Source organism: Leptonotus elevatus, chromosome 15 (genome assembly GCF_054856555.1).
Source record: "Leptonotus elevatus isolate MCC_2025b chromosome 15, RoL_Lele_1.0, whole genome shotgun sequence".
Taxonomy (NCBI): Eukaryota; Metazoa; Chordata; class Actinopteri; order Syngnathiformes; family Syngnathidae; genus Leptonotus; species Leptonotus elevatus.
Window position 1 is genome coordinate 10,181,288 of NC_141253.1, and position 25,374 is coordinate 10,206,661.

Genomic DNA, 25,374 nt, shown 5'->3' on the forward strand with positions numbered 1-25,374 from the left:
AATGAGGTAAGAAAAACTCCGCCCCTCCCCAAAGAAACTGTGGAGTGTGCAGGGTCCGCACTCTCTACTATAAAGGGATTGATAAAAGCTAATAGATGCAGTTAGAGTAAAACAGTCAGGGCTTTTCGTACTCATTTGGGCACTGGTGGAGCATGCATAATATAGAAAAAGCTTTAATATTACATTTTTAAACAGCACATTATACCTTTAGGTTTCCATTTAACTTTTTAAGACATACTGTTAACTTTGGGAGCTCCCTAAAATGTTTTTTTTTTTTTAAATGAAGTATATTGTCTAAGATGAAAAAAACATACATTTTGAAAAGTCTGAAATATTGTTCAGTAAGCAAAGTCAAGGCATTGGCATTTGTATTTAAAAAAAAATTTATACCAATATTTTTTCCCCCTTTTTACTGGAAATGAAAATCGGCTTCAAATATTGGTTATCGGCCTCCTTGACTATTAATAACCGGGATTGGTATCGGCCCTGAAAAAACCTTATCGGTCTATTTCCATCATTCACAACTATTTCCTTTGTGTTGTATGTCATCTCTGACATATTGACCTCACCAGTGTTTGGGCCAACAATTTTTTCCCCCCAGGTTAGAAACCTGCTCATCCGCCTGTATATAACATAATATAAGACTTTGTTTATTCAATTGGATTTTTTTCTGTTATACAGCTGCCAAGACAACAGTAACTGGAGGACTGGTCCAAGCACTCAATATATAATTTCCTATCTGAGTGAAATGACATAGCTACTTGCATGAAAGGTTGTTTTAATTAAAAATTCTAAATCGAATTCACTCTGTGTGAAGGGGACTTTTGTTTTCGAGCGCTCATGTATCTTTACAGGGACTTAAATTGGCAATTTTGACTACTATTATGCTATTACAATTAATACATTTTCAAGGAAACATTTGCAACAATTACATTTTATTATTAGATCTCCTAGCCAGTGAGTGAAATCCAATATACTGTATAGAAAGACTTGTTATTTGTAGGGTTGAAGTCATCGTCAACAGGATATCATGGAGCCATGTGAGCTCAAATTTCAGCCTCACTTGACCATCTGCTGATTCTGGTAAAGATCTTTTTTGTTTTTCCCTCATGGTTGGGATGCTTTGTGATCAGACATGAATTTCCTGGCTTTGTTGTCACAGATGACGGTAAAGTCATTGGTGGCCAAACTAAATCTAACTGAACGGATTCATAAGCACTCCCAATTTTACTACAAAGTAGACTCAATCGTTGGTCATATAACAAGGCCTATCTATGTTTTAATAACATGATCACATCTGCACAAACTGAGCTTTCACTTTTCTTTCTCTAGAAAGGTTACTCTATTTATAGCCTTTAGTGAGGTGAGAAAAAGGGAGGTTGCCGTAGAGATGAGTCACCTCTAGCCCGAATGACCGAAGAATCACTCTGACAGCAGGGGGTGTATAGACAGTGAGATACATGAGAGAACTGAACATGACGGTTACAAATGTGTAACTTGCTGATACTAAGCACCACACTTTGATAAGAAACTGTCCCGAATGTGCCCTGCTTGTTCAGAACAGAACAACATGCTGTATTTCTTTGCTCAGGCCCTGACATTGCACAATTTGGAATTCAGACAAAAAAATTTACGCATGGTGGCCCTCTGAACTCACACAATAATTGTCTTTGATACGTTGTCACGTATGATGTCACAATGTGAAACAAGACCATAGCATACGTTGCAAGAACCTAGCCTAACCCTAGATTTGGAGGTGCTGATTTTCATCCCAATCACTTCACACGTGGCTACAAACCACTCCAGTGAGAGTTGGAGGTCACGCCTTGAAGAAACCAACAGTAACTCATCATCTAATACTGAGGACACCAAACCAGATCCCCTCAATGCTTCGGCAGCGCCTAGAAATTCTGTCCATAAAAGTTATTAACAGAAACAATCACAAAGTGCTGCCTATTGGCGAATCCAACCTTTGCTGCAAACAAATCCCTTATTGTAATGTTTTTCTCATCTGTAGCCTAAATTCTAAAAATAAAATAAAATAAAATAAAATAAAATAAAATAAAATAAAATAAAATAAAATAAAGGCTTTGGTCAGTTCATACATATATATTACTGAAAAGAGTCACTTTTCTTATTTTCTTCTTTTCTTGCTGACATAGTAATGTTAATATAAATACGGGTTTGTCCATAAATAGGCTCAATGACCCTCACTAGTGACTAGTGTCATTATATGATCATATGAGATGACCCAAAGTATAGTACACAATTGTCAGTGGGGAAATCATGTTAAATCGTATTAATTGTGTCCTTTATTATTATTTTTTTTAATCAAACATTCTACCTTTAAATTTATTTATCTTTTTACATAATGTTGCTATGTTTTTCCTTCGGCGTGCCCTAGTAAATTGACAAGTCAAATAATAAATAGCACAGAATAGGCCTACATTCAGTTTCAAATTACTTGTTGTAAATCTAGTATACCAACAAATTTGGTAAAGTCCTTTATTTTCCTAGAGAATGTATCTCAACAAGGACAGGTCTTACCTAGTCCTGCACCTGATAATAGCTACTTTCTTCCCAATGAATGGCTCTCACAATATTTATTTTAAAACTAAATTTCATCAGCAATAACATTTCACTTTCTGTGACACTTTTCTGGGGTCAGCTTTCTAAGGTCTAGCCAAAAGTAGGCCAACAAACAAGAAAAATAACCATTGTTGTCAAGATTTCTCACCTTATGTGGACTCTTGAAGGAAAATGAGGTTATCACACCAACCTTGAGTTGTGAAACATAATGGAGGAGTAAATTGTGGCATTGGGGACAGTGGGTCTGCTACGGGCAAAGGTAAATTTGATCTGTTAGTGATTGATATGACAATTTTTGTTTTATTTCATTCATTCATCCATTACGAGCCTAGTCCAGGGGCCCCTTTTGATTTTTGTTTTTGCCTAGGAAATTAATTTCCTTTCCTATCCTATCAGAGCGAGATGTGATCCGGAAGTACTTGGAGGATAGGAGCATTCAAATTCTACAAATGTTTAGGAAAGTTATGCCACCTTTAAGCCACCTTTAGCAAAGGTTACTAACTTGTGACCAATCTTTACGAAATAAAGCATATTACCCACAATTCTTAACGGCAGCAAGATTTAAAGCAACAGGAGCCAATGACTGCGCAAAGACACTTGAGAATAAGGCTCAAGACATTAAAAATCTTTCACAAGTGATAGTCAAAACCAAGAATTTTCAAAACAAAAGGGTCAGAAATAAAATTATAAACACCTTTCCATTATTTATTTGAGTGTGCAATACCAAAATTAACATAAAACCACCATCATAGATCCTTCCCCAAATCAACAATTCATTAATATTTTGCAGGGAGAGTCCGCAAGTGATGACTTGTCAGCAACACTTGCCGTTGCATGCTGATGTCAGTTAGGAAAAGTGGAGTCAAATTCGTGTGAAAGCGTGTTGTCCTTTCCTATGTTCATCAGCACATTTTTATTTCTCCTTGACATGATGATGTAATCCAACAAAGGTTTAGGAAAGGTGGCATAAAGGTTGGGACATTGGACTTTCCGAAGGCCCCCGCTGATTTTGGGTGAGAGGTGAAGTACATCCTGAACTGGTTCTCAACAACCATTCACACTTGTGGATGATTAAGTGTTCTATTAACATGAATGTTAAAGGAATGTAGAAGGAAGCTTGAGTTAGCTAGAAATAATATACAAATCCCACACAAGAAGGCCCGAACCGAGACCCTAACCATTCGAGCCCAGCTCCAGTGAGTGTTTGGTGTCCACTAGTGTGATGGGTCAAATGCAGAGATCACATTTTGTGTACCTGTGTGTACATGACAAATAAAGACGATCTTCTAAAAAAATAATCAAATCAATTCAATGACTGATTTTCTTTTCTTATAAAGAATGTGATTTGTTTAAATGTTTTGATTAGATGTTCCCATCCCTATTATTAGACTTTCTTCTCTGAAGTAAACATGAGGTACTGTTTATGATATGTTCACAAGCCACTTTGCTGGGACCAGTGACTATTGTTAAGTGTGTTGCTGCTCCTTGCTGGTTACACCATGTTACTGCAACCAGAGGAGCCTTTGGGTAGGAAATAAAAACACACACGTACATAAACAAAACAATGACCCCCTCTAATTATCATCCCACAATAGTATACAGACAATTATGAAACGGAGAGTGCGCTTATATCTTTTATTTATTTATTTATGTCATGGACATTTTTTTAGTGCAGTCATTATTATTTTTGCACCATTTTTTCCCCACCCAATTGTTATCCCTTCCAATTCATATTGGACTTATAAATCACATCCTTGTACATTAAAACGCATTTTTATTCCAACGTAATGGTTTTTGCATTGGTAAACGCGGCATTCGTGAAAGTTAAAAAAAAGGGAAAAAATGTCCAATTGGTTTTTAAAATAAAAGTGTTGGCCAACCAAAAAGTTACGGTTGACTACGATTCCTAATTCCTATGTATACTCAGCTCAGTTGACATTGTCGATATAACTGACCAAATGGCAGTAAATGCATCGTCTGTATATGTATGGGAGGATTTTATAATGATAAAATAGATACACATTCTTCGTCATGATGGCAAATAACACATATGTCAGCTACATAATAGGAAGCATTTGAAGACTTGAGTTAGTTCCCACGTATCACAAGTTACTCGCCGTGAACCTTTTTGGTCGGCCAACATATTTCTCCTCCTTCGCCTCCCCCTCCCCTCTTCCCAGACTTTTTTTTCTCCACCATTTTTTTCCTTTTTTTTTTATGTAGGCTAGTGCAGGCCGGCGCTGTAATTTTGGAATCTGCCCTTGTGTATGGCGGACGAAAAAAATTCCTCACCAGGAACGGCGACACAAGCTCTCTCCCGATGCGCGAGCGGAAAACCTGCACGATCGGAACTGTCGTCTTTTTGACGACTCGTTACGCTATTTGCTCCAAAAAATGTAACGTAGCGTGTCGAGGTGGCGAGGGGGGGCAAACACAAGACTGGAGGGAAATTTCTAACATTTTTGAATTTCCTCATAACTAATTCACATTTTTTCCCCTCCCCCGGAGGAGGAAGCCGTTGTTGCAGTCACCCCTGGCCGGGGAGGGAGGCTTTTTCGTCGGGAGTGTTTTCGCATGATCTACGGCGCTTTTGGAGGTATGTCAAATCGCTTAATTTAATTTTTTGGGGAGAAAAAAATGAATTTACAAATTTTCAGCAGTGAGCTAACGTCAAGTTTATGGTTGTTCCACTTGACTAATGGACGCGTCAGCTCAGTGGTCGCTTTCCAAACCAGGTGCAGCCATCATTGAGGAGCAATTTTTGCTCGTTTGTCGCGGAATTTTATTTAGGAATTGTAACTTTTGGGTCATGTGGTGAGGGAAATAAGAGCTAACCGGTGCTATAAGCGAGCTATGGTGGCGAAATGAAGGGCGACGAGGAAGGGGAGGAACAATTTAATCACACACAAAAACCTCCTGCAGCCATGTTTTTGTGTGAATTTTCCATCAAATTTGAGCAGGGCTCCGGAGTTGCCCCCCCCTTCTCTCTCCGGTACTCAGGCCACATTCACGCCGCTTCTCGGTGCTTCTTTGACTGCCTAACACGCTTAATAGATGGATACGTCCGTTACTTTGGCGTCCTCGCGTAAAAACATATATTGTATTTCACCACCATTTTTTTTTTTACACAAGATGGACGTTTTTTAATATCCTAAATGTACGGCTGATTGGCGCCACCTGTAGGCAGCCATTTGAAAAAATTTAATACAGTCAACATAATTTGATTAGTTTGGGATTTGTTGACTCACTTTGAAAAATTTCAGTCAAATTGTAATTGCAATTGTTTTGCTTCAAATGGAAATTAAACTACTTTGATGTCCAACCTAATAAAATCACAATGACCTTTAAAAAAATAAATCTGCATTCATCAGCAGGATGCAAGTCAGCTTTTTTCCTCCCTTGTGTTATTCCCCTGCAGGAGCCTCTGGCCTTGAATGGTTTTGCTTCAGGGTGACAAATCTGGTAAACTCAATGATTTACACCCCCCCCCAAACAAAAACATAAAAAACCCAAAACAATTTAACTTGTACTTGACTATATTGTTGCCTTCAAAGCTTTTATTTCAACCCGATTTTCATTTTCTCCTTGATGGTTCAGGATTTATGATTTCTTGCTAATTATGTGAATCCTAGAGATTGGGAATTTTGCATGCAAAATAAAAATAAAAAATAATCCAAAATGAACCGCGCAGCAACGATTGAAGGAGAAACAATCACAAGCAACACTCCTGTGGTTTATTTTATTAATCCTGTGGACGCTTTTTGTATTTTGCTCAGCTTGCTTTTTCTATTTGAGTGTGGTTGCCATTTTGCTGGGGGTAATTTGAATGCTGACCTTCAAGTCAAGCCCTCATAATAAATTCAGTAGGCTGCTGCAAAATTATAATAAATCTGGCAGGACAAGTCTGCCTTTGTTTATTGAATTGAAATTTAATCTCAAATAAAAAAAATTGATGTGTTTTTTTTTAAGCAGTAGACCTCCCTAAGGCTTAAACATTTGCCATATGCATAATTAATGATTGAGCAACCACAATCTAGGATCTTACTAGCTGAAGTAAGAAAGTTTAATTTTGATTCAAATCTCTTGAAGATAGGGAACAAAATGTAATTTGATCCAAACACATCAGAAGTAGCTTTGAAGAGATTTGACAAAGCTGCAAGCGTCTGAACATGTTAAATGAGATTTTCCATGTAAAATTTTGATTGCTTCCACATGCACAGTCTGGTTCAGATCCGGAAAAATCTTGGTTTAACGTCGCTGCCGTTTATCACCCCCCCAACACATACATACTAAAGCAAAATGTGTTCAAACCAGATACATTTGAACATAGAAGTGTTTGAAAAAGGTCCTTTCATGTTTAATTTAAATTGCTACCAAGTGTGCATGCTGGATTGGAGCCAGAAGACTGGTTTCATGTTACAGTTTGTGACCCTGCATGCTCAGCAAATTAATTCAATATTGCAAAAAATATATATATAATTTTAAAGCAATATAAAACTTAGTTGTACAGGTGGAACAATTAATCACCAACTAACTTATGATCAAATACATTTTATTATTTTTGATAATCGATTAATCGTCAATTAAAAATTATATAAAAGAAATTCAGCTTCTCAACAGTAAATATTCTCTGATTTATCTAGTCCTCCATGAAAGCAGACTGATTATCTTTGTGTTGAAACAAAGTGCTTGTTTTACTTTTCAATTTTGCATATTTTCTGACATGTTAGAGACCAATCCAGCTACTGAATCATAATTAACTTGTTTGCCTATTTTCTGCGCCGTCAATTTGAAACAATGTCCTGTTTTTTAATAAATTGATGGAAATCAAATTAAAAAAATTCTGTTAGTTGTAGCCATACTTAAATGTAAATAGTAAATTGGCAATAATTATACAAGTATAAAAATAAGTTGACCTCTGTACAATCATACAGTATGTAATGAGACTGACAAGTGACAACAAATAATGCTTTAATGTGAGCAATGTGTTGCATATCATTTTTCTCACATTCTTCTTGTTAAGCGTTTCTCAAAAGAAATCAAAGAAAAAGCAAAACATGCCTTCAATCCATTTGATTCTATGTAAAATGTGCTGCAGTGTCACTTGACGCTCTTAAACGTAGGTCGTTGAGTTGTATGCTGGTGCTTGACGTCATGTGACTGAGAGTCAACGGTTGTCTTCAAGTTTCGATTCAAACGTTTGACTTGAGCAGTGAGAGTGTGACTCTGCTCTTTCTTTTGGAATACTTGTGGTAAAGTCAAAAGTGAACCAATGAAAAACAAACGGCGGTTGATGTTCGTTGATGGTGCTCATACTAATGTGCTAGCATCTTAACATTTTAGAGGCTTGGCAATCCTAAAAATGCAGGTACATTTTAGTGATTTATTTGATTTTTTATGACCTTCGGTGCTTTTGCCGTAGAGTTGCCGCTGTCGTATGTTCTTATGAATAATACTAAGAGCAGAGAACAAAACCTGTAGGGTTATATTTGGAGAACAGATGGCGGAAATTTCTAGTCTGTGTAAAAAGGACAGTGGTCTATCTCGTCACAGTAAGGGGTTTCTGTTTTAGTCGATATCAACTTGCTACCAGAGTTTCTATTTTCTAAAGAAGAAAGATTTGCTTTCTTTGATTCCTCGCCAGTCCTTTTAGGCACTATTCCGGATGAGTGATGTGGGTTAAAATGAGCCTTTTAGAATCCATTTTGAGCATAGCAGGCATCCACTGTTCTCTTGTGTTCTCAGTGGCTGTGCTGAAAATGTCTGAAAATTGCTTAATTTATATTAGTCCCTGGGAAATTGCTTTTCAGGGGTTAGGGCCGCCGCATAAAATCGTGTGCTTTCCCACTCATATTTCTTCCTCTCCTTTTCCTTGTAAAAATGAACCTTATTGGTTTGATGAATAATGCATCAGGACATTCATTTGCAGCAGCAGTGAAAATTAGGCATGTTTACGTGCAGCGGTTATGTACACAAAATTATGTTGTTGGTTTTTTTTTCTTTTCACATGACCATTTTGTGAAGGGCCTCTGTTGCTTTTCTGGGAGGGGGAGGGGGGAATCAGCAAATGTAATTTCTGTGCGTGATAAAAAAAAAATGGGGAAGGGCTGAAACTGGTGCAGGTTTAATGAATCCATAAATCACAATGGTGCCAGGTTTGCCGCGCCCGCGTATGTTTGCAGTGTAATTTTGATTTCCATCAAAAATTTAATCTGCCAGCCTACACGGGTTTTAGCTGCAGATCGGATGCTGTCTTGAATTTCTAATTTTAGGGCTCTGATCTTTCTGGATTTATTTCTGCATGATTCAAGTCTGCTTTTCAATATCTCCTGTTATTAAAATTTAATTCACAGCATTAACATATAGATTGAAAATGTTTTTTATGGGGGGTTGTGGAGCGAATAGCACTGGAATTTTACTAGACGCCAGTTTGTTGCATAGTCTCTGATGTGTGTGTATGTTAGAGTTGGGTTGCTGGTGGGGGATTTATGTATTTCTTTGCGTTATTACTTTTTGAAATGATGGTCAAGCTCAATATTAGAAGACATTTATTATGAGCGGATAGCAAAATGTATGTTTGAAGGAAAGAGGATTTTTTCCCCCCCCTGTCTCAGCTCTGGATAATTCAAACCAATGCAGTGAAAGTAGTGATTGAAGTGACCGTTCGTCCTCCGTTTTTAACTCGCTCCTATTTTTACTCCCCCTCTTGAGAGTGCAAACATTTTCCTGATCCCTTAAGCAAATTTGTATTTCATATTTGGATTTTCCTTTCCAGTGTACAGTATTTGACTTGCAAAGCAGATGGATTTTTTTGGGGCAAAGTTAAAACGGCAACCTCGGTTAGTGCTAGTTTAAATGTGATGTTCCTGAGAGTGATTGATTTCCTTCATTATTGTGTACATGTAGCAGCACTTTAACATAAATGTAGGGCAATTATTTTTGGTAGCTAAGCAGTGGTAACACTGGATTCTTAATGGAGGATGCGAAAACGCTGTTTTTAATGTCTAAAAGGAAATCTAGGGGCCTTTGACACATTTTTGGATTGACTATGGGGGAACATTAATTAATGTGAATAATGGGACATTTAAAAAAGTTTTTTGTTGTTGTTGCATTGAGCAGAATAATGCTGCCCAGTGGACATTTGCCATCGCATGGAGTGGTTGCCATGCAACATCCCATGGCTGTGTCTCTAACGAATCAAACAAGCCAAAGTTGGTGTATATATTAACACACTCTATTCAAAAGTTATAAACATTTTCAGGTTAATTTTCATATAAGTCAAGACCCTGCGGCTGTTAATGGCTGCTCCGTTGGCCCTAAGAATGCAATTTTTAAAAAAGACCAATGCAGAATCGCTGATATTCGTCAAAATGGCGAATATCAGCACTAAAAATCGGCCTAGCCGATAATCGATCTGTCCCTAATTGGGACTGACTGACCAATAAAATAGATCAATGCATTTTTTCGCCACACTAGTTGCACACTCGTTTTTTTTTTTTTTTTGTATATTCACTAATTTGGTGGTTTAGCTTTGCTAAACTTCTGATGCATTACAACAAGGACTAACTCACAGCATTATGGACACAAATCACGACATAAACTGTACTTAAAGGGATTTTTGCCACTCTTCCTTGCAAAAGGCAGCCAATTGGTAGAGGTTGGATGGGCGTCCACCATAAACTGCCCGCTTCAGGTCTCACCACAGTATTTTGACAGAATTTAAGTCAGGATTTTAACTGGGCACATCCAGAACATGAATCTTGTTGTTCTTCAGACATTCCTTGGCTGTATTGCTGGAATGCCTTGGATTCTTGTCATGTTGCATGATCCATCTTCTACCAGGCTGTAACTTCACAAAGAACGGCTTCAGGTTATAATCCAGATTTTCACAATATTCCTCTGAATTCATGATTCCCTGGATTATATGGTGTTGTCTAGGTCCTAAGGATGAAAACCGAGCCCAGAACTTAACTTTCTCACCACCCTGCTTCACTGTCGGGAGAAGGTTCTTTTGCTGGTATGCAGTGTTGACTTTTCACCAAACATGACTGTTTTAGTTGTGACCAAACTGTTAAATTTTGAACTCATCCTTCCACAGAAGGGACTTCCAAAAAGCTTCAGGTTTGTCCAGGTACTCTCTGGCAAAGTTGAGATGGGCAGCTTTGATCTTTTTTTTTGTGAGCAGAGGCTTCTACCTAGCAAGCCTTTTATGAAAGCCTTGTCAATTGACTTTTCTTGTGATTGTTGAAACATGCACATGTGTCCCAGATGCATCAAAAGAGGTCTGCAAATCCCTTGATGTGATGCACAGGTTGGCTTTCACCTGAATTATATATATTTTTTTGTGGGTCTTAATGATATTTTAAAAGGTCGTGCACTTCTAGGCAGGATTGTAGTAATTTACAGTGTTCTCTAGTTGCAGATTATCTGCTTCACAGTGGAATGACGATTATGAAATCATACCAAATAACGTTAACAGTATTTTTCTTGAAGCCGTACAAGCTAGTGAAATTTTAAACATAGTTAAAAATTTTGCTAGTAATTAATTTTTATTTTTTTTTACAGATTTGAATATGTCACTAATAAAACAAATCACATACATTAGCTTCTCACATACATTTGTAATCTATCATTTATAACTGGAATTTTCCCAGACCAAATGAAAATAGCTTAAGTAGTCCCAAATTATTTTTTTTAATTTACAGACCTATATCTCTACTCCCACAGCTGTCTCTAAAACATTGGAAGAATTGGATGCCGATAAAATCATAGATAAGTATAAAATTTTAAGTATAAGCCAATATGGATTTCGCTCCAATCGCTCAACTACCATGCCATTAATTGAGTTAACTGAAGAAATTTGCACAGCCATGGATAAAAACATGTTTTAGTAAGTGTTTTTGTGGATTTACTAAAAGCATTTGACACCTTAGATCACAGGTGGGCAATCTCGGTCCTCGAGGGCCAGAGTCCTTTAGATTTTGGAGGTTTCTCACTTCTAACACAAGCTGATTCCAATCATTGAAAAAGAATGCTTTGTTAATTGTTATATAATTCATTGATTGTTCCATACCTGACCTATTGCATTGAAGTGTGGGGCTGTGCTGGCAAAACCTGCACGGAACCCATCTTTCTTCTACAGAAAGGTGCTATTTGTGTCATTTTCGGATGCGGATACAGAGACCGCACTAATCCATTATTTATAGAACTATAAACTTTAAAATGTCATGAATTGATGGAGTTTAACTGCCTTAAAATAATGTATAAAGCCCATCATGAAATTTTTACCAGTTAACCTGCAAAAAAAAAAAAGGGAAAGTGAATACAAATTAACTCTTTGACTGCCAAAAACGTTTAATAACGTTTGGTAAAATCCAAATGGGTGCCGCCAAAGACTTTAAAAGACGTTCACTATGTTTTTGTTGTTGTTTTTTTGGGAAACGGGTGGAGGAAAGCCTTGGCAAGATGTGCTGAAAGTATCAAGCAGATCGAGTTAGTATAATGACTATTTTTGGGCACTAGATGGCAGCGATGACTCTTTGGACAAGATCGGATAGGAGTCAGTAGAAGACGTGAGGCGGAGCTAGAGTGTTGAGGGGAGAAATGGCGACCGGTTGCAAGCAGCTCACGCTTGAGCATTTTTTTCAAAGACGAAAAGCATCGACCAATGCTAAAGAGCACATTGATGATGATGATGGTGACTCCGAGGTTGACGCCGTAGTTGGAAGCGTTGACGCCGAAGTTGGAAGCGTTGACGCCGAAGTTGGAAGCGTTGACGCGGCGGCTTCGATCACGTCGTAAAGCTTCACCGGCTAGCGATGTTAACGGCGGAAAACGAGCACTTCTGCACAGGCGGACGTTCAATCGGACGATGAAGAGTACCCCGAGTCCAATGCATATTCATCGGAGGAGTGGGTACAGTCTGATCACGGAGAAGGCACTGGTTCTGGACTACAATGCCACCATGAATGGAGTGGATAAGTTGGATCAGAACATCTCTTACCACCCGGTATAGGAACTGAAGGACATGAGGAAGCCAGACGTAACAACAGGTCACCGTATCATGATCCTGAGAGTAGACTTGATGACAACATGGCCAAACACACACTGTAGTATATACCTGCTACTCCCCGGAAAAAAAGGCCGGCAAGAAAGTGCACGCGAAGGGGCAATCGCAGTGAAACTAATCTGTGGTGCAAATTCTGCTGCGAGTTTTACACAATATACCTCACAAAAAGAAAAACTGTAGTTGAAACATCCACACATTTGTAAATAGTTTGCCAAATTGTTTTGTCAAATTGTTACACTGTTGAATGTAAATAAACGTATTTTGCTATCAAAAAACACATTTTCATTGTTGGTGGTAGTGTTTTACAGAAGTAAAGCACTGTTTAGGTGTTTGTGGCCTCATTCATGGAAAAAAAAGGTGTTAAATTCACTGTGTGCATGAAATAATATCGTTTCACAGAAAGCTTGATTTCTCCGTATTTTGGTCCAAAACAGAGCATTTGGGTGAAACTAACCTATTTTCTATTGTTGATTACTGAAAAACGGAATAAGGTAGAAACTACTGATGAAAGATGAGAGTTCAATCTTTCATTTGGTAGTATCTGTGTTTCCATAGTCCAAACACAAAACTTTCTGTGGATCTTGAAAGATCAGTCAAAATGCTTAAATCAGCTGGCACCCACACATCGTCTTTTCTCAAAATGCTTGGCAGTCAAAGAGTTAAGAGGAACGGATATTTTTTCCAAACCTAAATAATGGAACAAAACAAAAAGAACAATGTTTTTCAACTCAAGGTGTCAGTTTGTGGTACAATCTGGATTGTAAAACTAAATAATCTCAGTCTATCTGCATTAAAAAATTTGTTTTTATAAAAGCACATTTACTGGAAAAATACATATAGCGCAAGGACATGCTGCTGAATTATTTTATAGAATTGTTACATTGAAAGCGTCTTGACTGCTTGCTGTTTGTCATTCATTAATTTGTGTTGATCAGGGCCAAATATCACAAGTTTTACTTCTTTCTGTCCCCTGTCATTTCTTTTTTCTTTTGAAGAGTGAGATAAAAATTCGAATTGAATTCAATTGAAAAATTTAAATACTCTACCTTTAAAGCTTTTGTTTAGCAGCAATAGGGAGCCAAAGTGTCCACATCTCCCAGATATTAATTGAATATTCATTGAAAGTTGAAAATGTATTCAGTATTCATTGAACGTTGAATAAGCAATGATTAAAAGTTTTTGTTTTAGTAGCAATAACAAAGTATCCATAAACTCAAATAGTCATTTATTCATTCAAATTTGACTATTCAATTATTATTATTAGCCTCCCTTTAAACATATCTGTATCATGATCTGTATTAGTTGTAGAAGGAGAAAAATATCTGTCGGCAGAGGTGGGCAATTTACAAAATTTTGCCGGTCTGTCATTGGTCAGAAAACCGAGAGTTTGTCAGCTACGGACTGACGGACCTTATGTCAGTATTGACTCTAGAGAGTTGCGAGCAGGACTCAGATTTGCCAAAAAAATGCCGCATTGAATTGGGGGAGACTAGCAAGGCAAGGTGGCTTTCAACGTGGTGACGTCACGACTTTGCTCCTTGCAAGCATGTATAGCTGCAAACTCTAGGGCTGCGTTCAGACTGCAGGTGCATTTGATTCCAAAGAATCTGATTCCTCCTCAAGTCCGATTTTTAGGGCTGACTGTCCACACTGATTTTAGTAAATGTCAAAATCCGATCTGGCCCTATTCAGACCGGGCCACATTTTTGACCAATCTGACAGGCTGCTGCAGCAACGATGTCGAACAGAGGGTGTCGCCCACCGCGTGTAGTGTTTGACGTCATATTATTGCAACATTGTTTACCACTCCGCACTGCCCGACTGGTTCCTCGCAAACACGTTAATAAGCGTGAGAACCGCAAAATGTTGTACACATTCATAATACAACCTTTTTTTACCCCCCCCCCCCCTTTTTTTTTTTAACCTGTCGCGGGCGGGTGTGGAATGCATCACCTGCGAAAAGTGAGGGAAGACTGAGGAAATAGGCTCCTTCAGTGAATTTGAAAAATTTAAAATAGGGTGCACAAACAGAAATCTCTAACTGGCAATGGTAACAAAAAGAGAACATGAGCTGAGAGATGAGATGAGCTGAGAAATTAGTTGAATAGGCACACTTACATTTCCTAAATAAAGTAACAGGAAGTACCGGTAGTTGTTTTTTTCCCCTTTGTGTTCAACCTTAACTTTTTGGCATTTAAGTTGTATCTTCTTACATTTGACATTTAAATGCCATCGTTTCAATTTTCTCTTCGAGCCCCGTGTGCAAACGAGATGCCAGCTCTAAAAGGCTGCAGGAAGAGCTCTGCAACTAATAGGCAGCAGGGGGAGCTTGACTTTCTGTTGCGAATTATTTTTTATTGACTAAGCCATTAGCGGTGGCCGTGGCTCAGGGTGTAGAGACGGTCGTTACCAGAAGGTCGGCTGTTCGATCCCCGCTCTCCCAAGTCATGTGTCGTCGTGTCCTTGGGCAAGGCACTTCACACACATCGTCTCCAGTGCAACTCACTGTGGTGTATGGAAGGTGCGAATGTTTGGTGGTGGTCGGAGGGGCCGAAGGCGCACACTGGCAGCCATGCTTCCGTCAGCCTGCCCCAGGGCAGCTGTGGCTACTTAAGTAGCTTACCGCTACCACAATGTGAATGTGTGAGTGCACGAATAATGTATCCATTGTGAAGCGTCTTTGAGTTTCTAGAAATAAATATATATATATATATATAAATCTAAGAAGAAGAAAAAATAAGAAAAAAACTAAAGAAAATCCAACTGCATGTAAAGTTATTTTTCTACATACACATTATGTCACGTGTGAAAGAAATGCAATCAATTCAATCGGTGCTAGCAATGATAATTTCATGTTCATTAATTTGTTAGGATGACAAAGTGATCCAAGCTGCATTTTTATTTTTATTTTTACCACGGTTTCCTTACTTCACCTGTAGCACACTTATTAAATGCCAAAGACCATTTAAGTTGTCCATTAGAATCAAAACGTTGTTACAACAATGAGATTTTTCGTTTTTTGTTGGTAGGAGTAGAGAAGGATCAGATGCATTCATCTATCCATTTTCCGAACCGCTTATCGTCACAAGGTTCGTGGGCTTGCTGGAGCCTATTCCGGCTGTCTACTGGCAGTTGGCGGGACACACCCTTGTACTGGTTCCCAGCCAGTCACAGCAGTTTTTCTTGAAATTCTAGCGCTTGAAATGTGGTAATGATGCAAAATTGCCAGTAGGGTGTAGCAGTGCATCATTATTTTTTATTTTTTTTGATAAACCCATCCATTTCCTCCGCTATTTGTGTGGAGGGAGGATTCCAGCTCTGCACTACTACTATAATGTCCTTTGGTCATGAAATCTGAAGCACTTGAACAGGAAACATGTATGAATAGAATTTACAGTAGGGCAGGGCGAGATGGCTGAAAAGTTTATCACAATGTTTCATTGAAGTATGGTATTTCATTTCAATCAGTATAGATAATTATTATTATTATTGTTTTATTTATTTTTAATATTCAAAATAAGGACCCAGAGAAAAAAGGCTGAATTAAGTTGGGTATTTTTGTATAGTTTTTAATCCTTAATAATAGGTCAACACAGCTGTGGAAAAGGCAAATATACTGGTGCATATTAATATCAAATAAACACATTTTTAAACAATTATGTGCTTAGTAGTGCTGGGTGACATGACTGAAAAATATATCATAATGTAAGTATTTCATTTTTGCATATAATTTTTTCCCCCCATTTAAACTGATAAACAAATTAAATTGATAAAATTAAATAAAACACAACAATCAAGAGTAAAAATAAATACCTTTCAAAATATCTGGTAGGAAAACTAATTTTCAACGAATGCTGCAAGTACAGTGCTGTTGTGTAAATTGTAATGTGTAAAGTTGTTCAGTTGTTGATCAATTACCGTGGCACCCCTGATAATCTTTTACGGCACACTATGGTGCTCAGCACCCTGGTTGGGAATGACTGCTGTCTGCTCTACAGTATGCTCCTTTGATGATTCGTGCTTAAAACCAAAGCATCAATAGAACGCAAACATCAGCAAAGGCCAAACAATTCCATTTTGGATCAGCACTTTAATAGATAACCCAACTCCTCTCTATGCCAGATTTTTTTTCTCATTAAGAGTCATACATTATTCACTGAGAAATTAAGATTTTTATTTTATTTCATTAACAAAAAAAGGGGGGGGGGAATGCTATCTGGAATTCTGGATCCACACACAAACTGAACACGTTCCTCTTTCGTTAAACAATTTATTCTAATGAGGCTTGTGGCTAATGCCTTTTTCTTGGTCTCATGTAAGGTAATTATTACCCAATTATGTTGCTTGCCTCATGTTATTAATGTATGACATTGTCTGTTTCTCTGTCATTAATCATGCGGAAGTCCAGGGTTGGAGAAGGCGGAATCATGAGTGCACAAGAGTCCCCCAATCCTGGCAAGGACCTGGAGAGCGGTGGGAGCAACGGTCCCCCTTCCACTTCTGCTGTGGTCAGCCAGGACGCGGGCAGCCAGAGCCAGGACGCCGGTTTGCCTCCAGTCACGATCAAGAAGGAACCAGGCACCACAGAGACGAGCAATGGTACTTTTGGTGACACCAACCCAGCGGAGATCTGCGTAGTCATCGGAGGAACCGACGGCAAAGCAAGCGGTGGTGGATCTCGCAGAGGCCAGACGGAGGGTATGTTCGCTCTTGGTACTCCTCCCCCAACCAAGAGCACAGACTCATGCATAGGTGTGTGATCACGTGCATACATACCGTACACGTTAAAAACTCCCATTTAAAATCAAGGTTTTCCAAACTTAGGGACAGGACACAAAGTGGCTTACAGGTAGGAGTGTAACAAAAACAAATTTCAACCGGAAAATCCTTTTTCAAAAAGTTGTTTGTCAACGCCAAAGCATGTGCTATCAACACCAAGCATGCATCCTTGATATTTTGGTTTTCATGCCGTCCACTGACCACTAACATATAACGTGCCAACACTTTGCCTGTACTAGCTTTAATTTCAGACGAGCATGCTTTAGCTACCTATTGTTCATATCTACAGTATAATAATAAAGGTAAAAGCACTCGGTTCCCATCATGCATTGCATGGCACAATGCTTTGAATTATCGATTTATAAGTACTAGAGATGTTCAATTACAGTTTTTTCAGACTGACACCAGTACAATTATTCACTCTTTGGTACTCACGGATACAGAGTACTGATACCTCTAGTACCGTACTTTTGATACATAAAATGTCACGACACAAGGGCAAAAAATTGTAAACATAGACTTTTCTTTGTGGCGCAGATGATGATTTGCAGATGTGTCAAATTGCCTCAGTATAACGCCATCTACTGCCGATGAGGACTTTCTCAATGTTAGATTAATTTTTTTAACCCCACAAGTATATGGGTTGGTATCAGCAGCCAGTACCTGATACCTTAAAATAAGGCCAGTTTCGGCCCAATACTGATACCTGGTATTGGTACTCGCCCATCCCTGATAAGGATGTAAATCCTTGTCATGTGTTTGTGTTACCAGTAGTTTGTTGAGTGACTTATTTAACTGTCACATATGTGGTTGATTTATGTTGTGCGTGTGTTGTTGTTTTTTTTAACAATCCATGACTTTTTGTTGTATGTAAATTAGTGACATGACATCCCGGTCAATACCCCCACATGAGTTGCAACACTAACCGGAGTGTTGCTTACATGAATTACTGGTTAACAGAAGCATTGAATGACTGTTTAACTGATACATGTCATACCTAATGAAGTAATTAGTTACTTTTAACATAGTTTTCTGTGTAGTAATTTAAAGGATTATCATGTATCTTTTTTATAAAAATGGTTAGGTTATATCAAGGGAAAACACTTGGCAAATATTGGCAAATTTACCAATGATTGAAGGACTTGTATTGGGCAATTTAATCGTCAGGCCGATTAGTTGGGCAGGCCCTACCAATTACCATTGCTCATTAAACTCTGTATTTTAGTGCTACTACTAATCATAGTTAGTGAGTCACATATACTTTTTGTGATTGTCTCAGCCTAAAATACTTGTTTTCTTGGCAGTATTTTGCAGAAATTGTGATTGATGAAGCCTGAAATTATACAGATTGAAACAGAAAATCAAGACACAAACCTGTTTCACCCTTGAAATGGCAGAACAAAGACACTTCCAATCCATATCCAACCATATATAGTATATCTGTAGGAATAATTCATTACAAAATTGTTTCGTGTCCGAGATGTACTCGCCACCTTCATATGTTGCCTGCATGTTGCTGATTATTAAAATATCCATCTGCCTCTTAGCTGTCTGTAATCCGGGGGTCGGCAATCCGCAGCTTTCGAGGCACATGGGGCTATTTAGCGCCGCCCTAGTGGCTCCCTGGAGCTTTTTCAAAAATGTATGAAAATGGAAAAAAGATTGAGGGGAAAAATATAAATTTTCGTTTCGATATTATTTCTGTAGGACGAAAAACATAACACAAACATTCTTATTGTTTTTTTTTGTGCTATAAATTAAGTATCAACATTTCTGATTTGCGTCATAGCCTGCAACATTTCTATTCAGCTCTGCATGGTGCCAGGCATGTGATTTTTCCAAACTCTTTACCGAGACAGTGGAGGAAAGGGCCATTATAATGGCAGGCAACATCACCAATCAGCAAGCATCAGGAGATTTATGCAGAATCCATATTTTTATTTTTTTAATCCTTAAAATAGAAATGACATTAAAAATTTGATTTTTAAAATAACATTTCTATAATTTAATCAATGCAACGAAACATAATACAGTACTATAATATTGTAATAGAAGTTATACTTAAAGCACCATCGTGCAGCAGAGTAGTCACGTGGTGTGTCTCTCCAGGATGCACTGTAGGGGAAATAAACATAATGCCCATGCATGATCATTATGCATTTGTGGCTACATAGTCATTTTGAAAGTAGGCTAATATTGACACTTGCAGCATGTATTGATTTCAATATAAGGCTTACATATGGCTTTTAATTTTTTTGTGGCTCCAGACATTTGTTTTTTTGGTCCAATATGTCTCTTTCAGCATTTTGGGTTGCCAACCCCTGGTCTAATATATGCGCACGCACACATACACACGCACACAAAATGAAAATGATATGAACAAAGATACGGCCTTGTCCACTTCTAGTAGTTATTAATTCAGATGAATTATATCTACTGACAAAACCTCTCTCCTTATGTAGGTTCCTATGTATGTGGAGTTTGTGGGAAGAAGTACAAGTATTACAACTGCTTTCAGACGCATGTCAGGGCACACAGAGGTAAGAGATGCACAAAAAGCAAAAAATATTAACGTGTTTATACAAGTAGAAGGCTGCCATTGATTTATTTTTTTCTGTTGTAGACCGTAGAAACACAAAACTTTACACATTTTTAAACACTACCAAACATTTTACACATACAGTACATACTGTGTACTGTATATAGATTAGAACAATGGGGAACATATTTGACATTTGTTGTTTTTTAAATAATCTTTGAGTGCGGAATCCAAAACTCACCCTATTTTTTTCTATCATGTCAACTTTTTTAGCTCTAAGATTTTTGGGGGGAAAATATAAATAGGGATGCACTTATTGACTGGCCGATTACGATCGTCCCCAATTTCCATAATTTGGGGGGAATGATCGGCCGATCCCTTAAAATAAAACCGATCTCATCTCCTTTCTCAGAGGTCTGAAAAAGTCAGCCACTGTTCTCTTCTGCGGGGGTGACAAAAACAAAACGGATGTTGACGAAGTTACCGATGATGTCTGGTCGTCTTTTTCACTATCAAATGCTGTGTAAAGCTGCGTGCTGCACTCCCCTCCAGTCTCCAACTGCGTTAGTTAGAAATGTGAAGAGCGGCGGCTACAATTAGGAATGGCGGGCTGCCACTCCTGAAGGAATGGAACAGTATCTCTACCTACTATGCTAGCTTTTTGTTTGTGGATATTGTGTTTCAAGAAATCCGTTTTGAATAAAGATGTAAACAGCCGGAGAATTTCTGGCAAGTTTTAATGGGAACTTGAACTTGAAGTTGAGAATTTTGGAAGGATTCCAAGCTTCACGGGCGTTAATCAGACGTTATGGGAATTGACTGTGAATTTGTGGTCATTTATGTTGTACACAAATATAAACATTTTGTTTATTCATAATCAAACAGACACTAAAATGAGACATTTTGTAGAAATTAAATTTTTGACAATGTCATAATTTTTTTTGATTTACTCATTAATGAAAACACAATGTTGACTAAAATTCTGTACATATATTGGCACATTTCAAACTTCACCCATCCATCCATTTTCTGAACCTCTTATCCTCATTAGGGTCACGGGCCTACTAGAGCCTATCCCAGCTGTCTTCAGGCACTAGGCGGGTACACCCTGAGCTAGCCGCCAGCCAATCTCAGGGCACACATAGATGAACAACCATTCACACTCACAATCACACCGATGGGCACAAATTTGGTTGGAGAGTCCCCAACCTTTTTGTATGATTTTTTTTATTTTTTTATTATGAAAGATAGCTGTACATCTTGATAAATATTTGTGTTTATTTGTATGACGACCTTTTAATGCTGATTTCCCCTGAATTACAGAGTCTGAGACCATGGTTGCGGATCTACAACCAATGCCCAACAGTGAGTATACTTTTAACAGTAAGTATTAGATTTTGACATGAATAGATGGCTGCATCTTTAAAGTTTGAGATCAGATTCAGACGATCGGAGCCATTCTACCCTGTTTTGCTGGCCAAGACCCCCTATGTTTGAGGTCATTTTGTTTCTCGGACGTATTACCAATCCTTCCCAAGATTCCTGATGGAAGTTTGATGGGGACTAATAATTTTCCTACCTCAGAGTACATGAGATTTTTAAATCTTCCGACATGCACTCACTAAAGAATTAGGTAAATAAGACTGCTTCAAACCTTTTAACAAAACGCGACCAGCTTTATTAATAGGTACTGATATGCATCAGAGCTTTTGAGATTGTTCATCAACTCACCGTTAGAAGTGATAATGGTTCAGATTCAGAAAGCAACAAAACATGCAATTGTATGTTGTTGCTGGCCACTTTTTCATGTCATCCTCTAACCATGCTACATTAGTTCAAAGTGAGATTGAAATGGGTTTTTTTTGTCTTTTTTTCTCTCTCGGTTTTTTTGGTATTTTTTCTCGTTTTTTTTCTTCTTCTTGTTAGCATGCAACAGCAGCTATAGTTGGAAAATGCATCACTTAAAGGCAGTAGTATCAACATGAGGGAGGGACTTGAAATCCAAATTATATTTATGCTGACAGATACAATCTGTAGTTGTATAAAAAAAAACACAAACGAGTGGAATCAAAAGGTTCGTTCGAATGAGTAGATCACAGAGGAGCCTTGGCAACAAATTAGGATGGATTAAATTCTTAATGATTTATCATGCTGGGTTACATCCTGTTTTTTTTTAATCCCACAATTAAATAGTTACTTGATGATTACGTATTAAAATTACAGCACCTTTTTTAATATAATATTTGTCTGAGTGTTCCAGAATGTCAGCACTTTGCCATTTTTATTGTAAAATGGGTGTACTGTACTGTAATGCCTCCCGAATTAAATGCAAACCGCCTGTTTTATTTAAGGGATGTCAGAATTTTCCCACATGTATCCTAAAATAGTCCAAGATCATCCATCCCATCAACCAGTGGGGGCTGTATGTATAAGTCCAGAATTTATGACAACAAATAAAATCTTTGCTCTATCGTTGCCCCATCTTTAACCTTAAACCTTTTCTGAAGCTTTTCAAAACTAACAAAAACACCGTAACTAGGCAATAACTCAACAAATAAATACGAAATAAATAAACAGTCAATCAACCTTTTATTTTCTTTTTTTTTCTTTTTAGACAAAGAAAATGTTTATGCTTAACAATGACAACTTCCGAAAAGTATAAAGGGGACACCATGCTAGACTAGACTAGACTACACAGTAGTAGACACGAACAATTTCTGGAAACACGGTAATTCATTACATAAAGTTGTAACATTAGACATTAAAATATGTTGGAATGCAAGTACGCCTTTTTCCTATAACATCTAGGTACTGGTAAATGTCTATAATAAATCTGTTTTTTGGTTGTTTTTATTTAATGATTTAGTCTATAGTAAGGTGGAATGATTCTATTACATTTTATATGAGGAAAACATTTTCTTATTCACAGGATTTTCCGTTAATACCAATTTGTATTTATCCTTCCACCAAATAGTGTCTTTCAGGGCATGGACTTTTTTGGGACCTCTGTGGCTGTGAATCAACACACTTTCAATCATTTCTCTCATTTCTGCTTATCTGTAGGTGGCTTCCGTTACTCCTGTGACATCTGTGGCAAGAAGTATAAATACTACAGCTGCTTCCAAGAACACCGTGACCTGCACGCAGTGGATGGTAACAGCAAATTGCAGTGGGCTGAAAAGAAAATGGAATAAACAAAAAATAAAAATGAGAGCTAAGCAATGATCCTGAAGGGAAAGTTTTATTTTTGGCTTAAGTATATTTGTAGCCAGACTACTGATCATTTGGGTGGAGGTAAACACTGTCAGAATGTACAGTACCGTAATGTCTACATATATTTTTACGTTGCATACGGGACTTTGTGTTTGGAGTTTTTAATCGTTGTGGGTGTTGTTTAGATCCAACCTGGCAAACGAAGCTGCATTTTATGATGAAAATTAATAATTTAAGCTAAACTTTTAACAGCTATCCTATGCCCTATCTCCTTTAGATCCATATGAGCAAGTCATGATACCCATCGATGGCCTTAAAGAGGAGGAGCCAATTGAATCTTATCCTAAAATTGGACCAAGTAAGACCATTTAATGTGTCCTAATTTCACAGTTCACCAGCATTTTTATGCACCTCACTTAACCCAGGCCGGGAGCGCTCTCTTGCTTTTCTACCTTTAAAGGCGGGAAAGCGCATATACATTTTTATATATATATATATATACACATATATATATATATATATATTATCATTATCAAATATCATTCAACTTCTCCCCCCTCCCGGGCAAAGTCTTGCGTGACTTAGTCAAGGAGATGCAGTTTTAACAGCTCGCTTGTGATTAATATTCTCATTCATCCAGGACATTTCATTCTCATGGCATTGAATCGATTGCAACTAGACTGTTTTGGTTGTTTTATAAATCAGTTTTGAGCAGCTGTATCAGCAACATAAAACCGATTTATATCGGCTTGACTGGGCCATCGGCCGGTTCAAGCTATTTTTAGACCAATTAATTAGTCTGTGTGCCGGTTTTATTATTATTATTATTATTATTATTATTATTATTAAAGGTTTGAGCAAGTGTGACAGAGCAGTCCATTTGCAAAGTCAGAATTGACTGTTTCTTTAAGTAATTTCCTCTCCAATTGAAAAAATGTTTATGTGCTTGACACTCACATTATACTATACTGTACTGTAAGTTTGAATATTAGGTGATACTGGTTTTTTTCCTATTTTGTTTGAAGCTTAATTTAAGACATATTTTCCTGTGCATGGATTTCTCCTCTTCTGCAGAAACGGGCAGCTTTGTTTGCGAGTTCTGCGGGAAGCAGTACAAATATTTCAACCCCTACCAGGAACACGTTGCGCTTCACACACCCATGAGTGAGCCCTTTGTTTGTTTCTTAGTTTGTTTATTTATTGGTCCTAAGTGAAACAGTGTTTTCTGCTCTTCTGTAAAATGTAGAATCAAATAACCTTTTAATGCCCTTGATTGGCTTATATATTTGATCTCTTCCTCCCTCTGCACCATAACTGCGGAGCCAATAATTCAGTTAATTTTTCATCTGAAATGAATTATTGGCTCCACAGTTATGGTGCAATATTGGAGCCAATAATTAAACACACCAAGCCAGTGTGTCTGCAAAGTATTGTTAAGTAATGTGCCATTGCCTTTTTATAAAATGATGGGAAAAAAGTATTCTGCAATGAGTAACTTATGTGTCAAAGTTAGACAAGATTGTGGCTTTAAAGACCCTCTAGGATCATGTACCATGGTGGACATTAAAGGGGGCATTACGCCCTACGGCAACAACCAACTTTTTCAAAAGCAGTACAGCTACTGGGGACTCTGAAGATTTGCATCCAGCCGAAAGTAAAAGTTAAACTGTGGCTTTTCAGCCGCCCCATAGCGAGTAAAAAGACCTCAACAAGTTGCCTGTTACAGGGTGAATAAAAAAAAACCTCATGTAGCAAAGTAAGACAAAAATGATGGTACCTTTTAATATTTTGTTACACAACTTTTTGTGACCAATAAGCCACTATGGTTATAGTGGGTGCATTCAAGGCACAATTCCGGGCCTGTGATTGGAGCCCGTTTCATTTTTCAAACTCATTCTTTGTTGACTTAACAGGCTCTAAAAAAAATCTATTTTATTATTATTTTCAAAGGTGCAGAAAGAGTCCTTATTTTCTCCAAAACAAAGCTAGTTTCATTATCCTAATTCAAACATACTTTTATACATGCATTTAGAAGTGCTTTATCAAAAATTGACTTTATTAAGAGCATGTATAATTTTTTTTAAAAAAGAGCATGTATTTTGTCCATATTTAAAATAGCATTTTTGTGATGCATCTGTTTAGGAAGTGTGTCAGCCTATGTGGCCCCCCTGGAACACTGATCAAA

At 37.7% G+C, this 25,374-nt stretch overlaps 1 protein-coding gene across 4 annotated transcripts in view; it reads left to right on the top strand.

Annotated features, from left to right (window-relative positions):
* Positions 1–4,758: 4,758 nt before the first annotated feature.
* znf618 (zinc finger protein 618) overlaps positions 4,759–25,374 on the top strand; it is a 37,976-nt gene continuing 17,360 nt past the window's right edge. For 2 of the 4 annotated variants that reach the window (XM_086097038.1, XM_086097042.1), the window contains exons 1-7: positions 4,759–5,185; positions 17,062–17,410; positions 19,900–19,977; positions 21,300–21,341; positions 23,040–23,129; positions 23,467–23,547; positions 24,264–24,353. In XM_086097038.1, coding sequence (XP_085953164.1) covers positions 17,086–17,410; positions 19,900–19,977; positions 21,300–21,341; positions 23,040–23,129; positions 23,467–23,547; positions 24,264–24,353 — 706 coding nt within the window. In that variant the 5' untranslated portion in view covers positions 4,759–5,185; positions 17,062–17,085. The remainder of the gene's footprint in view (positions 5,186–17,061; positions 17,411–19,899; positions 19,978–21,299; positions 21,342–23,039; positions 23,130–23,466; positions 23,548–24,263; positions 24,354–25,374) is intronic. The other 2 variants (XM_086097039.1, XM_086097041.1) reach the window with 2 other exon arrangements.